Below are 17,049 nucleotides of genomic sequence, written 5' to 3' on the forward strand. Positions count from 1 at the left end.
TTATTTTTTTTTAACAAAAAAAGGAAATCAGAAATCAGATCGTAAATATCTCGCTTCATTCCCGAGTTTTTGAAAAATATATGGTTTCTGTTTGTAATATGCGTAAAATTCTGAACCTTTGTTTTTCAGTAATTTTATGGTTTATATGATACTCGTAATAGACCATAGAAATTAATTACGGTTTTAGAGATATAGAAAAGAGTTGACGTTTTTCAAATGAAACACCCTATATTTTTCAGCGCAGTTCTTTTAGCCACAGATTTGTTTGTATAAAGATTTTTCATTCATTTCAAGATTTAATTAATTTTATCAAGTCATATATAGGGTGTTTAATTCAAAAAACAACAACTCTCCTCTATATTTATGAAAAGGGTAATTACTTTTTTTCGATATTTCAAGGGTATCATATAAACCATTAAAATTACTGAAAAAAACCTTTTAGAATTTTTCGCATATCACGAACAGAAACCAAGATATAGCGTAACATTTTAAACAGTCATTTTTCAGAAACACACTGTAACCCGAGAACGAAGCAAGATTATTTTTTTTTAAAGAAGCTCCTTGAAGATTTTTTTTGAACTCGAGATGCTCTCAGTCTTAAAATGAAGGTTTCTTGAAAACGGTGCAATCTACGGATATAAGGCTAGTATACATTTTTCATGTAGAAACATACCTTCTCCAAGATTTTATATTCAAAATGCCGAAAATTTTCGAAGAATAGAAAATTGAGCATTTTGCCTACACCTTTCCCCGGTACTACCTGACCTGGTTGTATTTCATTCCATAGATGCTAGAAAATTTCAGGATTGCAGAAATTTTCTCACACATTTTTCTATTCGTCTCGGAAAATATCAGAACTAACTGTGTTCCGATAATTACCTTCAACAGCCTTTATCTGGAAAACGAAGCCTTTTCGGATATAGGTTTCCATCATACTTTTGAACGTAAAATATTCCATTGAATTTTTCAACCTAATTTTGGGACATTTTATATGAGTTCTGTTATCAAACTGTTTAATGTTGATAGTGCTTTCATTGATCCCACAATATTTCTTGATTTAGGAACCCTAGCCAAACACCACGACTTTTCTATTCATCTTCTTATACAGGGTGGCCACTTTTTCAATGGGATTGTATTGGTAACTTTTGAACCATAAGAGTTGGAAGGTCGCTCAAATGGAGAAAAAGTTGCATGCATAAAAGCATTATCAAGCAGTTCAAACAAATCGAGATTATCAGGGCCGGTTATTGAGATATCATAAGAAAAGTAAATTCTGTCATTTTGATTTTTCTTTTTTCCCCACTTTATTTCAAATATTAACAAAAAATGTTACAGGAATTTTTTTTTCGACAGTAAATTTTTCTCAATTTGACGTAATCAGATTTCGTATCCAACGTTTCGTGCTCTCTGGGTCACCCTCAACCACATTTTTTTCAATACGGACCTGTATATTTTATGACACTTTTCGAAATAACTTTTAACGCTGAATTCAACGATATATCATACAATGACATTCAAAGTTGATTTTCAGGGGATTTTGACCCTTATCCAAATTTCTTTGGGTCGGATCTGTATTACATTTAGGTACCTTTAGTTTACTTAACAACCTGCAATACATTTCGATGAGAAAATCAACTTACTCATCTTGAACTAAATGGAACATATCAGAATCAAATCAAGAAACAAGTAATAATTATTTACATATTTCAATTCATAATAATTAAACGAATTATCATTTAATGAAAGAAAAATCGAATGATTATTCGAAAGTAAATGAATATGAATGAAGTAAGTGTTCGAAATGTCCACCATTTTGTAGAATGCACTTAACGGTTCTGGAACCCATACTTCTTATACATTTGCTTATCAACTTATTTCGTCTTCTTGAATACCTTCCAATACATTCTCAATCTCGCGAGAAATCACTATTGTTGGATTTGTCATTTGTTCCGTTGATACAAATTAGAAAATCGAACTTTATTTTGATATCATTACGATATAAGTTTTGCAAGGCTTGGTATTCAAATTTGAAATCATTGTATTCGCGTCTCTTGAAAGCAGTTTTTGATAAATTGCATTCACTACAGATCCGACCCAAAGAAAATTGGATAAGAGTCAAAATCACCTGAAAATCAACTTTGAATGACATTGTATGATATATCGTTGAATTCAGCGTGAAAAGTTATTTCGAAAAGTGTCATAAAATATACAGGTCCGTATTGAAAAAAATGAGGTTGAGGGTGGCCCAGAGAGCACGAAACGTTGGATACGAAATCTGATTACGTCAAATTGAGAACAATTTACTGTCGAATAAAAAATTCCTGTAACATTTTTTGATAATATTTGAAAGAAAGTGGGAAAAAAAGAAAAATCAAAATGACAGAATTTACTTTTCTCATGATATCTCAATAACCGGCCCTGATAATTTCGATTTGTTTGAACTGCTTGATAATGCTTCTATGCATGCAACTTTTTCTCCATTTGAGCGACCTTCTAACTTTTATGGTTTAAAAGTTACCAATACAATCCCATTGAAAAAGTGGCCACCCTGTATAGTAGGATCTCCTTGAAAAGACAGCTATAAATTTAATGATACGGTTCGAAATATATGAATTGAGATTGAGGAGGCTTCAAAATCATCTATTACAAATACCCAGACGTATCAAATCTTCGGACAAAAGTCCGTGCAATTTGAAAGAGACAAATAAGGATTTGCGTATGACGAAACTGATTCGAGTCGAACGACTTGAAACCCACTATCACACAGGCCAGACCTGGTGCTCCGAGATTCTTGTCTACACAGTGTTCGTAGAAGAAGACGGCTGCGTGCACCAGCTTCCGTCCGTCGTTCTATATGCCGTCTTGAAGTGGTGTGTTGTGCGTCTTTCGTCAACATGAAGGGGGTTTTCCCGACTCTGCTGATCTCTTTGGGGTGCTTGGTGGTCCTGAATGCCGTATCCTTGGACACAGGTAGGGCGTGCGGAAGATCTAAGCGATTATTTTGAAGGGTAATGGAAATGAGTAGCTGACATTTTTTCTATAGTCTTTTTTTTCTTTTTACTCGTATAAAAACTGGAACATGGTTGGACAATTATAATAGCTATCGACATGACATTTCACGAAAATTGTTTCATTGAACATAAAACAATTTTTGTGAAATACTTGGAAAAATACTCCAACATTCAGTTGAATACAAAAAATTCTATTCGATAGAAAAGTTTAAGTTTGAAATTTTCTGCAATCGTACTAAAAAGAGTTCATAAATATTTATAAGAGTTTAAAGTACGCGTCATTCAGAATGTTTTGCCGCATATACAGGATGATTTTTAACTATGATACGATACTTTAGAGATTGATTCGTTAGGTCGTTTTAAGAAGAAAAGGTCCTATAAACATATGTCCGCAGTTGCTTCGTTTTCGGATACAGAGAGCGTTGAAGTTTAAAAAAACGGTGGTTTTTTTGTAGTTTATTATTTTTTCAGATATAACAACTGAAAATATTACAATTTTTGTAATACACAAATACTTGGAAAAATACTCCAATTATTATCATTCATTTTTTAAGTGAACAACTTTTAGTAGATACGCATTGATTGTAGAATAGAAAAAATTCTATTCGATAGAAAAATTCGAGTTTGAACATTTCTGCAATCGTATTAAAAAGAGTTTATAAGACGAAGTACGTGTCATTCAAAAAGTTTTGCCGCATGTACAGTGTGATTCCTAACTATTGTACAAAAATTTAAAGATGGATTCGTTAGGTAGTTTAAAGAAAATAAGGTCCTATAAACATGTGTCCGGAGGTCGTTTCCCAGTATAGGACGTCGAAGTTTAAAAGAAAACGGTTGGTTTTTTGTAGTTTTTTATTTTTTGAGATTAAACAACTGAAAATACAACTTTTCGATCTCCTGTGCTTGATTCATATCGAACTTCGTTCTCGTGAGTCACCTTAACTCATTCTATCCATGGAGAACATGATATACAATAGAGTGTCTTCAATTTTTTTTCTCGAAAACGAAGCTAGACATGAAGAAAATACAGGAGACCAAAAAGTTGTAATTTTAGTTAGTCTTGAAAAATTTGAAAAACCTCAAAAAAGTCAGTGACATCCTTTTTTCCTCAATATTGTTGGCTGTTGCGTTCACTGATACGCCACCGCTTTTGATAATTTCAATCTAGTAAGGGGTAAATAAGCTAAATATTACTTCGAATAACTAAATTTCAATCAACTCGTTTTAAGAATATTCACGTTAATTTATAGCGGGTGGTTTGAAAGTCTGGGAGCGGAGAATTTATTTCGCGCACAGGTGGAAAATCGGAATTCTGATACTGGGGTCTTTAGTAATTTTGCCTGAGGAATCGATGGGCCCATCAGATTTTGGACCCAAAAAGGCCTTATACGAGATATGACTTTGAAATTTCAAACGCAAACCCATCATTTGTAGATATTGCAGATTCTGATTCGGCGGGAAATTTCACATCCGAATTGGTTGAAACCAACGTTCTTTTTTGGGCCCCATGCAGCGTTTTTTGTTCAAGAAGAAAAGATGGGTTTTCATTTGAAATTTCAAAGTTGGGCCTCTTATCTTGTATAAGGCCCTTTTGCACCCCGAATCTGATTGGCTCAATCGATTTGACGAGAAAAATTACGAAGGACCTCGGTATCAGAAAATGAAAATTTGCATCCTCATCTGAATGAACCTCCCCGGATTTTTGATACAAAAACGCTGCGTAGGGCCCAAAAATGTACGAAAAAATTTTGGTTTCAACCAATTCGGATGAAAAATCTCCCGCTGAATCCGAATTTGCAATAACAAAGATGGGTAAGCATTTAAAATTTCAAAGTTGGCCTCTTATCTTGTATAAGGCCCTTTTGCATCCCGAATCTGATGGGCTCAATCGATTTAACGAGAAAAATTACGAAGGACCTCGGTATCAGAAAATGAAAATTTGCATCCTGATCTGAATGAACGTCCCCGGATTTTTGATACAAAAACGCTGCGTAGGGCCCAAAAATGTACGAAAAAATTTTGGTTTCAACCAATTCGGATGAAAAATCTCCCGCTGAATCCGAATTTGCAATAAAAAAGATGGGTTTGCATTTGAAATTTCAAAGTTGGGCCTTATATCTCGTATAAGGCCCTTTTGGGCCCAAAATCTGATGGGCCCATCGATTCCTCGGGAGAAATTACGAAGGACCTCGGTATCAAAAAATGAAAATTTGCATTTTGATCTGAATGAACGTCCCCGGATTTTTGATACAAAAACGCTGCGTAGGGCCCAAAAATGTACGAAAAAATGTTGGTTTCAACCAATTCGGATAAAAAATCTCCCGTTGAATACGAATTTGCAATAAAAAAGATGAGTTTGCATTTGAAATTTCAAAGTTGGCCTCTTATCTTGTATAAGGCCCTTTTGCATCCCGAATCTGATGGGCTCAATCGATTTAACGAGAAAAATTACGAAGGACCTCGGTATCAAAAAATGAAAATTTGCATCCTGATCTGAATGAACGTCCCCGGATTTTTGAATAAAAAAAGCTGCGTAGGGCCCAAAAATGTACGAAAAAGTTTTGGTTTCAACCAATTCGGTTGAAAAATCTCCCGCTGAATCCGAATTTGCAATAAAAAAGATGGGTTTGCATTTGAAATTTCAAAGTTGGGCCTTATATCTCGTATAAGGCCCTTTTGGGCCCAAAATCTATTGGGCCCATCGATTCCTCGGGAGAAATTACCCCAGTATCAGAATTCCGATTTTTCACCTATGCGTGAAATAAATTCACCATTTCCAGACTTTTGACCACCCACCTACCTATCAAATAATAACAAAACTAAAATCCTCCATTGAAGTTTTAACAATTTATATTTTGCTTTTTGTCCAGATTTTTCAAGGCTTCTAATGAAGTGAAAGAAGAATTAAAATGTCACACTATAGTTAGGAATCATTTATAATTTCCTCTCGGTCTCGAATCAGTTGAACATCTGTACAATTGACTCACAAATAATTAGATCGCTTCAGAGAAAATATTTGGGCAAAAAATAGTCTTATTAATTCAGAGAAGTGATGGAGAATCTTAGGACAATATATTCTCTTAATATAGCCTTCATCTGCAGCCTATACTAAGAGAAGAGCACTCGTTAATTCATTTGGCGTATGAATGAAGGAACGCTCAAAGCTCTTGACTTTGCTTTCGCAGGAAAATTGAATATAGAATTGTTATTCTTTATGTGAATACAAGCTAAATTTTAACTCAGTCGGAACTGTTGAAACTAATGTTATATGTTTTCGTTATGAGGAGATAAAGAAAAAAATAACGAATTCAATAATGTATCACACTCTACAAAAATATCGAGTCTAGGTATACAAATTTGAAGAGTTGTTATGTGAAATCATCACTTGACAATCGCGTCTCTGAAACACTGGAAAACAGTAAAAATCTGAAAACCCCATCAGTATCTCTATATTGGATAATGGCATTAAACCAAATTTCGTCAAATTATCTCCAAAAAAAATGAGTTATACAGAAAAAAAATAAAATCTCGATTTTCAGTTTTTTCGAGATATCTCGGAAACCAATAGAGATATTTCGGATCTGTTCAAACCAACACACGTCTTTCTAACGGTTTTCGATATCCCTGTAGTGTCCCTCAAAGCATTAGGTTTTTTTACGATATTCTACTTGAATTCTCAATAGTTCTGATTACTCTATCCACACGAAATTTTGAACAAAGCTAGAAATTCTATATATTCAAACACAATATCAACCCGTTAGAATCTGTGATCAGTTTGAAATTGCGCATGGAGCTTGAAATTGTTATTTTACATCAAAGCCTATAATCTAAGAAACATATTCGGTAGTTTGTTCGACAATCTTCTTGAATTTTCTATGTTTCTGGTCATTCAATCAACATTAAATTCAACTTGAGGGTTAATATTGTCATTTAATATTTTCATTCAAATTCATATTCCGATAGAATTTGCAGTTTCGATAAAATAGTAGCAAAAATTCTGAAGGGCCATATTTACGGAACCCCTAGTCGTATTTTACCCATTATTGCACCGTATCATTCGATATACGAACCTACTATGAAACTTTCAAGTTCCTAGCTCTTTTCGTTTGGGAGTTATCGTGCATTGGATGGACGAACAGAATTGAGGACGGATACGTCATCAGTAAGTTGAACCCTTTGAACCTTATCACTACAGATATTATGACGAGATGATCGCGATTGGTTCGGATAGTGAGCTCTTAAAAACATTGAATATACATAGCGTTCATTTAAATTTGTGGTCAAGAGTGCTATGGAGAAATTAGAGTGGTTTTTTTGTGATTACAAGTAGCGCTCAGCTTGTAACATATCACTAACATTTGTTTACATACTTCGAAAATGCAAACTATATATGGTGGTGGCTAAGCGCTACTTGAAATCACAGAAAATCAACTCTAATTTCTCCACAGCACTCTTGACCACGAATTTAAATGTACGCACGTTATTTTGAAAGAAGTTGAATCTGATTATGATAGAATTGAAGTAAGGAGTTGGATAAGAAAATATAAACAGGCGAAAAGCATAATATTGAAAGAGTTCGGAATTGGAATTTGGAAAAGGAATTTGAGTTGGAAGGGAGGAGTCAGGATTAGAATTTGAAATAGTTTGGAATTGGAATTCAAAGTAGTATAGAATAGGAGTTTGAGTTTGAAAGAAGACATTATAGAACAGGACTAAGTGGAAAGAAACATTCTTTAAGATAAGCGATTTCAATTTCTGTATGAATTGATTTAGATATTTTTTCTGAAACTGTCAAAGCTATTTGGATTAAATATTTCAGAAAAGTTGTTTGGTATTCAGTTTGATCCCCTTAGTACGAAAACACGATTTGGAAGGGAAAAAATCAAGGAAATATTTGAAGAACTCAATTCTCGGAAACATGAAAAATCATGAATTTGAGAAAATGAATCTACGAGGATGCAATACTTTTTATCACAAAGTTCTAGCTCTCATAGTTTCGAAGTTATGCATTTTAGTAAATTTTTCATTGATTGAGGATTGAGGAACGAATAAACCTTAGTCCGCTGCGGCTTGATATTCTTTTTTTATATATATCTATATTTTCGAATTTTTTTTCTCAGTTCGAAGAAGGAATCAAAAAACATGGTGAGAACTTTGACTAATTTTTGTTAGGTTGATTTTATCAACATTCAAATCACGATGGTTGTTCGCTTTAGTATTAACCTGTCGTTAATCCATGATTCTTTTATTATCTATTATAGTGATACTTTTTCTCAATTGAGAATAATCAACAACGCAGGAGGTATCACATTTTCTAGATATCAATGGTTTGAAACAATGAGATGAATACTGTATTAGAATAATAGCAAATTGCCCATGAAGAACTACACCGTCAAAACAATATACTTTTCCTTGTGGATGTTATTGTGTCACGTGCAAATGTTAGAATACTATTTCCGTTTGGTTATTTTTGAAACACGCGTGTCACCAAAGTAGTCATCTAACTCAAAAGCTTTGAATGAATGGGATAAACTAGACATTTATTACAAGCAAATGTTTAAACTCGAGTTAATCCTAATTAATACCTGATGGTTGTTCTGGGCAGAAATATTTTTCCGATGGTTAGCATCATCTTATTAGATATTGCTTCACCTAAAACCTCTTCTTACCCTTGCACCCTATGTTCACGAAATTTTTGATATCATCCAACCTTTATCTTACATTTGTCCACAGGTGTTAATATGATTTTGCTTAGTGATGAAGTGGCGATATTTGTAGTTCAGAAAACCTTCACTACTTTACAGAATTCCCGAATTTCCCGAATTTTCATAGGTAATATAAATTTCAGTGGAGACATTTTTTTCTTTTTGTCTTCTGGCAACTGCGTTCGGAATCTTCAGATATTTCTACGTAGCAGCGTGCCATAGAATTTGTAAACAAACAGATATATTGAGTATTTTTTTTAAATTATTTTTACATTTTCTTTACTTGTGAATATCTACGAACAAAACTTAAAATAGTTATTTACTCAAATATTGAGTATTTAGTCTTTTTTCCAATAATCATCTAGAATTTTCTACGGTTCTGATGATGTGATCTGGTTGAGATTTTGCACGGAGCTTGAAACCAATACTTCATAATATTATGTTTGAAGTAATCATATTTCATTTAAGATAATTGATAAGAGTAGTTTCTCCTCCACGATTTCATGCCAACTAATATGAACACTCAAAATCCGTCTGTTCTGTGGTTACAGAAATAATGGATAATTTTCCTTCGATATTCTTCTTTGAATTATCTGAGGTTCTGACTGAACGATCAACATGAAATTTCGCAAAAGGATTTCAATTAACAGAAACACAAAATTTTGAATGGCCATATTGACGGAACCCCTAGTCAGATTTGGACCATTAACGAACTTGACTGCGACATTCTAGATCCTAGCCACCCCGAAAATTTAGTTTTTAGTTTCTAGAATTTTTGTTCTGGACTTACCGTGTTGACGTCCTAACTGACGTATAGATAAGAATCGAATTTGAAATGGGATTCACCATCAGTGACTCAAATCTCGATTGAAACCTTTCCTGGGTCAGAATTCGAAAGATACAAACATTTTGAGGAAATGATAGAGCAATCGGTTCCGGAGGACTAGAGTCTTGTGTCAAATTTTCTGAACAGTTTTGAAAAATAAGTCAAAAAACCAGATAAGACGAAAAACTTGCAGGTTCCTATACTTTGTATTCGATTCACTTTTGTAAAGAGCTTGAGGACTGTACAAAATAATACTAGACAGAAATATTGTTGGAATGAATTTTTTATCATTATAATTCAGAATAATAGTAGATATGGCATTTACTTAAATATGATTTCCGGCATATTTCCGCCGCGGCTACGACTTATATAGTCCATTCGTTCAGTCCAATTTTTTACTATTTTTCGAATAAATCTGGCCGTATGGCGTCAATGTTGGCTCAAAGAGTTGCTGGTTTGTCGACATAAGCCAATGAGTCAAACATAGCCCCATAAAAAGTAATCGAGAGGCCTCAAGTCGCACGAACGAGGGGGCCAGTTAAAATGACCACTTCTGGAAATTTAGTTGTCAACAAATTGATTTTGCAATATGTTGATGGTTAAGCCCGCTATATGGCAAGTTGTACCGTCTTATTGACACCAAATGTCTTCGATATTTACCTAGTTCAATTTTTGAAAAAAATTCATGACTGCCTGACATGACGGCCAGTTTCAAATTAGCTTAAGCAGCAAAATTTCGACGTAAACGATGTTCGCTGGTTTTGATTCTTGCACGAGCTGTAATTATAGGCACGCGAGCCGAGATCCTTATGTGAAATTATCCACGTAGTCGAAGAACAAAAAGGCCACCAAGTTGAGAACGGCGACTTATCGATATTTCCGCATCTTCAACACTAGCAGCAATATTATCTGCGGTACGCACATTTCTTTGTCTTGTTGGTGGTTTTGAATCGTTAAAAGTAAAAATCAGTATGAAAACGATTATAAACTACATAATATTTGCTCACTAGGCTGATTATGTTGAACGTGAAATGGAGAAGGTGCTCTATGAACTTCGCGAACACATTTATTTTTCTCAAAGTTAATTTCCACAAACGTTGTTCTGAAGTTAAACGAATTATGATGAATTACCAAACCTTACTGGAAACTTTTTATGCAGCTAAAAATATTTCAATGGGATGGGGATTAGGTTAAATTGAGTAAAATATGTAAAACTCGAATTAATTATGTAATGATAATAATAATGCAAGAACGAGACCAACGCGACACTGGAAATGACATCTCACTGTTCAACTGAATTCATTCGATTTTGCCTTTACATGCTCTAGTTACGCTCAACTTGAATTTTCGAATTCAAATTCGAATTTATTCAGAAATAATAAACATATATACTCATACAAGAGCTCTGAGCTCCTTCGAGGTCTCAAAGAATCCAAGAAAACTCCTGATAAAAACTTTTAGAATTTTGTGTAAAATTAAAAAAATATCTGATTCCACGTCTTCAACTCCTAATTGAATTATATTTTGTATTTTCTTTCTGAAAAGATTAAAAAGAATGAGTGAATATTGGACACCCATCATATTTTTCTGTAGAGAACATTTTCGAAACCACTGCTTTACTGAAATTGGGTCAGTAATCGTGATTTTCGTAATGTGTGAAAGACTATCCCTGTCAACCGGAAATAATTCTGCGTAAAGAGCATCCAAAAATAAAATCAGAGGTTCGTGAGACACTTCAGAGTTACTCTTATTCTTAGAAAACCTGAAAGTTTACCTGCTATAATTAAAAACTATGACTAAACATCAGAAGTGTATTAAATATATGCAGTGACGTACCCAAGGGGGGGATATATCCCCCAGGAGGAATATCCATTAAACTCACAATCTTATATATCACAATCTTATTATGAGTACCTAAGCAAACTTCTTAGGAAAACTTCTTCGAAAGAAGGACATCGGAAACGAATAAAGAAATTTTTTTGGTCAGCCGGACTCGTCATCAGTAGACCATTCTCGACTCAAAATTCGAAAATTATAGACATTGTGATGAAATGATATAGTGGTCTATAGGTCTATTCGGATATCTAACGAATGCTCAAAAATATGACCAATAAATTAAAGAGAAAGAGCAGTGCCTCCCGACATATAAGTAAGGAAATAATAAAGTATGCTCTTTCAATAAAAAGAAAGCGTTCATTAAAGGGATTAACGCAAATGTCTTGTAAATCATTGAAAAAATCAATTCGATTTTTTTTTCTAAATCTCTCATCGTATTTCTTCCTTCATATCAAAACAGTCTAGTTTTTTTTGCGAATATGGTCTTCTTGCTCAGATACAGATACAACTATCTTATTTTAAGCCATTTCCTTAGTGGAGCAACACATTTGCTCGAAAATATTAGGCTCTATAGTTTATTATTATTATTTTTATTGAACTTCAATGAAAGTGTAGGTGAATACCTATACACTCAAAACAATAACATAAAAAGAATTCATCCAACCATCTCTATATGAGAAAATGAAAAAAAAATTAGAAAAAGAATTAAATACTCTCTCTCCACCGATTGTACTGGCTCTTGAACCCATTCATAGTCGCCTCGTCCACCACCCCAGCCGGAAGAGGATTCCAATCATCAAAAACTCTGTTGGAGAGGAAATAGTTTGTTGAATGATTTGAGAATTTTCTTTGCTCTCTGATCTCTCACACAAACATTAACAACCATTCTGGAACTCTGTAACTCCTTACGCATATTTAGTAACTGCAGAACTTGAAACAAGGATTTTTTTAAAGCAAGACTTTAGACTCCTAGAATTTTCTAGAAAACTAGAATTTTCACAAAAAACACCATACCTATATTTACCCTCATTCATACCTTAGTGAAGTAATGACATTTATTAGACTGTGTCATATCCTATCTAGTAGAAAAAGAAGAGTTCTTTGACGTACTACAGCTCACCTTAGACGGAATTCCCAGTAGAGACAAAGTGTTCGTTATGGCCGATTTCAATTCGAGAATTGAAGAATGACAACGGGGATATGCTGATACAAATATTTGCCCTCAATGAACTAAGTATGAATAACACATATTTTGACCACAAAGAACAACACAAGTACACTTTCGTTAATACAAGGGGCCAGAAATCAGTTATAGATTATGTGATTTCGAATAAAAGTGTACATTCCTCTCGGATACTTGATGTAATCGTATTAACGTCAGCAAATGTAGGAACATAACATGGATTAGTTCTATGTAAGTACCGCACATCACACGTGGCAAAGAAAAAGAAAGCGATCAATTATATCACCAAATTTAATGTAGAATCACTCAAAGACGATAGTACCAGATATCTCTATCAAAGAAGACTGAGCGAGAAAATTGTTGAAAATCCAATAACAGAAAGGGATAATGTAGAAGCCGCTTGGAAAAAAATTGGAAAACAACATAAAGGACAGTGCCATGGAAGCCATAGGACAAAGAACAGTAGACACAAATAGGAAGAATAATAATTCATGGTTCACCCCCGAAATTAAAGAATTGGCAAGAGAAAAGAAGAACACTTACATAAAATACATCAACAACAGATCAGAACAGAGTGAGAAACAGATCAACTAATGCAATCAAAGAACTGAAAAAATAATACTGGTAAAACTCCTCTCTTGAAACGGAGCATAATCTATATGGAGGTCAAAAGAAGATTTGGAACATGTTGCGAAAGATGAAAAACCAGTCAACGAGGAAGTGGTGATAAATGCTATAGACCAGGAAACATGGGTAATATACTTTGAAAACCTGTATGAAGCCTCGTATGAAGCTGACAACGAAGAGTTGAAAACTGAAAATTCACCTTCTATATGCGAACAACAGTACAGACGATATCCCAAATAAATAATAATAATAATAATAATAATAACAAGCTTTATTTCAAGTAAAGTAGAGATGTGATACATAACTTCTTGAAATGAAATAGCGTCAAAAAAAATATTTCAAACATCTACTGATTAGAGGTCCTGTTCCAGCTCCCCACATCAACATCAAAAACTCTTCTACCGTGTATGGTTCGATTTGTATTAAAAGCTTGAAAATTTGCTTTTTAAATCTTTTGAGGGTGGTTGTTTCTTCTGTGTAATCTATAATTTTATTGTAATATCTAATACAACTATATTCTGGTCCCTTTTCCGTTAATGTAAGTCTATGTTGTGGATATTTCAACTTTGTTGTCCTTGTGTTATAGCTTGTTGTAGTTTTACTCTGAAAGTAGTTTTTATTTTTGAATACAAATATAAGGCACTCTTGTATGTGAACTGCAATTGCAGTTAGCAGGCAATTTTTCCGAAATATTCCTCTGCATGATTCCCTACTTTTCATTCGCATAATTGTTCTAACAGCTCTCTTCTGCATCTTCAGAACACGATCCATAGTGTTTCCACTTCCATAAAAAACAATTCCATACCTTAGTTTAGATTCAAATGTAGCCTGATAGATTATCTTAATGGATGATAAGTCTAAATATCTTCTTAAAACACCCAGTGAGTAGCAGATGGAAGCTAGCTTGGTGCATAGCGATGATATATGTTCGCTCCAGTTTAAATTTTCATCTATTGTGAGACCCAGGAAGCGTCCAGAATTTTGCAGTACGACTTTATTGTTATTGAGTTTGATCTGTGATGGTGTTACAAAACCAGAATGAGCAGTCTTCAGAAGAATGGCACATGTTTTTTCTGCGTTCATACATAGTCTGTTGGATTGGAACCATTGCATCGTTTGTTCTAAAGTGCTTTGAACAATATTTGAAATTTCGGGGAAACTGGATGCACTCAGCGTTAAGTTGAAATCATCGGCATAGTTTATCATATGATGTTCAACTTTGTTGTATAAGTCATTGATGAAGATGATAAAGAGTACAGGACCAAGGATACTCCCTTGTGGAACACCAAGTTGTATGCATGCTTCTTCAGATATAGTTCTTGTGCCATTTACATCGATAGCGACCCTTTGCTTACGATTAGATAGGTAAGATCTAAACCATTCTTTTTCTGTATCTCTTATTCCATAGTATTCCATTTTTGTCAATAAATAATCGTGGGTTAAAGTGTCGAAGGCCTTAGATAGATCCAGCAATAGGGCAATCACTACTTTGGAGTCTTCCAAGACATTAAGTACATTTTGAATGAATTCGAATGCGGCTGTAGTTGTTGATTTCCCCTTCACATATCCGTGTTGTGATGATTTCAGGATTTTCTCCTGCATGAGAAAAGTCACTAGTTGTTCACAGATGGCCAACTCTAAAATTTTTGAGAAGGTAGGAAGTATGCTGATAGGTCTATAGCTTTCGGGTTTATTCTCTTCACCTTTTTTATATATTGGCTTTATGAGGGCTTGCTTCAAAAGTTCCGGAAAAACACCATATTTCATTGAATTATTAATGAGATAGGTTAGTGGAGTTGCTATCTCTTCCATACAGAATTTTACAGTTTTCATTGGAATATCATCTATTCCTGAACTGTTTTTATTCTTGAGCCTTCCTATTAATTTCAATGTTTCTTCCTTTGTTATTGGGTGGAAATTAAATTTATTATCATTTCTTTCGAGGTCATGTTGAAATGGTATATTTTTTTGGTGACTTATTTTCTCTTCAGCTGCTGTTGCAAAATGCAGATTGAATTTTTGTGCCATTTCAGTGGGATTTGCAGGAATCTCTTTACTAGAATTATTCTTAATTGTTGCAACTGTTCTCCAAAGGGTTTTCATTTTGTTGTCAGAGTTTAGAATATGCTGTTTAAATTTATTGCTTTTCTCTTTTCTCAACAATTCGTCATATTCTTTTTTAACTTCCTTGTAAGATTTCATGAAAGCATGATTAAAAGTCTTACAAACATGTAATAAGTCGAGTCTGGTCTTACAGTTTATTATTTCCTCACTTCTTGGTTTTGGAGTTTTTTTCGTAGCAACTTTCATCTTTCTCATTGGACATGCCTGGTCTAGTTTGTTTTTGAATAAATTTGTGAAGGTATTCCATTGTTCCTCTACCAACTCATCTGGAATGTTGTATAAAACATTCCAATCCAAGAGCTTCAGACTTTCTGCTAAATTTTGCAAGTGGTTTGATGTTACAATTCTTTTATATTGGTATTTCTGACTTTGGTGTATCTGCTCCTTTATTGTTATCATCTGGGCTGTATCATGATCTGAAATATTTGTTTTTTTTAATTCTGCTGTAAAGTTTTGTTGGTTGATGAGAATATTGTCTATGCAAGATTTACTGTATAAGGTTGATCTTGTTGGCTCGTTGATGCTAGCTTTTATTCCGTATGAATCAAGTAAATCAAGGAACTGGATTGTACTTTCATTGGATTTATCAAGGAGGTTAATATTGAAATCGCCTGCAATAATTACTGTTTTGTTTTCCCAGCATATCATCTGAAGAAGCTCTTCAAATTTTTTCAGGAATTTTTTTGTTTCCCCTGGGGTAGTATACAGTGATATTAAAGTGATAATTTTTGTACCTATCTTCATGTCAACTGAGGCAATTTCCATTATCTTCTCAATTGAAAGTTTAAATATGTCTTTTCTTTCTTGATATTTGATACCTTTTTTTAAATAAATGGCACTTCCTCCATGTTTGAATTCGCTGCGACAGAAGGCACTGGCTATGTGGAAACCTTTGATGTTATGGTTCTGAAGTTGTTCAAAACTTTTCCAATGTTCAGTTACACATATTGCTTTCAAGTTATCCAAAGTTTGAATCATATCTTCTATGTTATCGATTACATTGGTTATAGACTGAACATTTTGGTGAAGAACAGAAATTGGATCAGTGTATTCAGTTGAATTGGGAAGCAACAGCCCCTCTCCTTCTTGTTCCAGGTTTTTGAAATAAATTCCGAAAGGAAAATTCTCTCACTATGACCCCCTCAGGCCAGATCTCCGGACTACAGATTGATTTGAACAACTCATCTGTTTGTACCCCAACACTGAAAGCTGAATTGCTGCCTTGCGTATTCAGCTTTTTCACTTCTATTTCCTCATTTTGATTCATTTCTCCAAGATAATCTTTTATTTGTTTTTCAGTGATGTCCTTGCCTTGAATCCTGCCAACATAGATCCATTTCCGTTTGGCTGCTCCCTTTATTATAGAGTTTGTCGTTTTTTTTGAGCCTGTGCATATTACTTCACTCCTAGGTTTATTTTTATTGCGTATAATCGTTGTCCATTCCCCATCCAGTGCTGACGTTTGTTTGTTGTTTATGCTGATTTGACGTTCTACGTTGACATAAGCTTTTTGACTTTTAGACGTATCAACTGCATCAGTTCTATGAGAGGGTAGTTCCAATATTCTGTGTACCGTCTTTTTGGCATATGACATTTCATTATTTTTCTCATTCCTTGTGTCTTGACTTTGACTTTTGTTATCATCTTTATATTGTCCACTTTTTTCTTTGTTTACATTTTTAACCTTTATTATATTATCAGTTTTTTCGACATCTTCAGTATGATTTTTCAGAAGTG

At 34.0% G+C, this 17,049-nt stretch overlaps 1 protein-coding gene across 1 annotated transcript in view; it reads left to right on the forward strand.

The window, feature by feature from the left end:
• Positions 1-2,759: 2,759 nt before the first annotated feature.
• The window catches only part of LOC123671400 (cartilage oligomeric matrix protein), a 56,550-nt gene continuing 42,260 nt past the window's right edge, over positions 2,760-17,049 (forward strand). Inside the window, exon 1 of the mRNA XM_045605236.1 lies at positions 2,760-2,970. Coding sequence (XP_045461192.1) covers positions 2,895-2,970 — 76 coding nt within the window. The 5' untranslated portion in view covers positions 2,760-2,894. The remainder of the gene's footprint in view (positions 2,971-17,049) is intronic.

The sequence above is a fragment of the Harmonia axyridis genome, chromosome 1, assembly GCF_914767665.1.
Source record: "Harmonia axyridis chromosome 1, icHarAxyr1.1, whole genome shotgun sequence".
Lineage (NCBI taxonomy): Eukaryota > Metazoa > Arthropoda > Insecta > Coleoptera > Coccinellidae > Harmonia > Harmonia axyridis.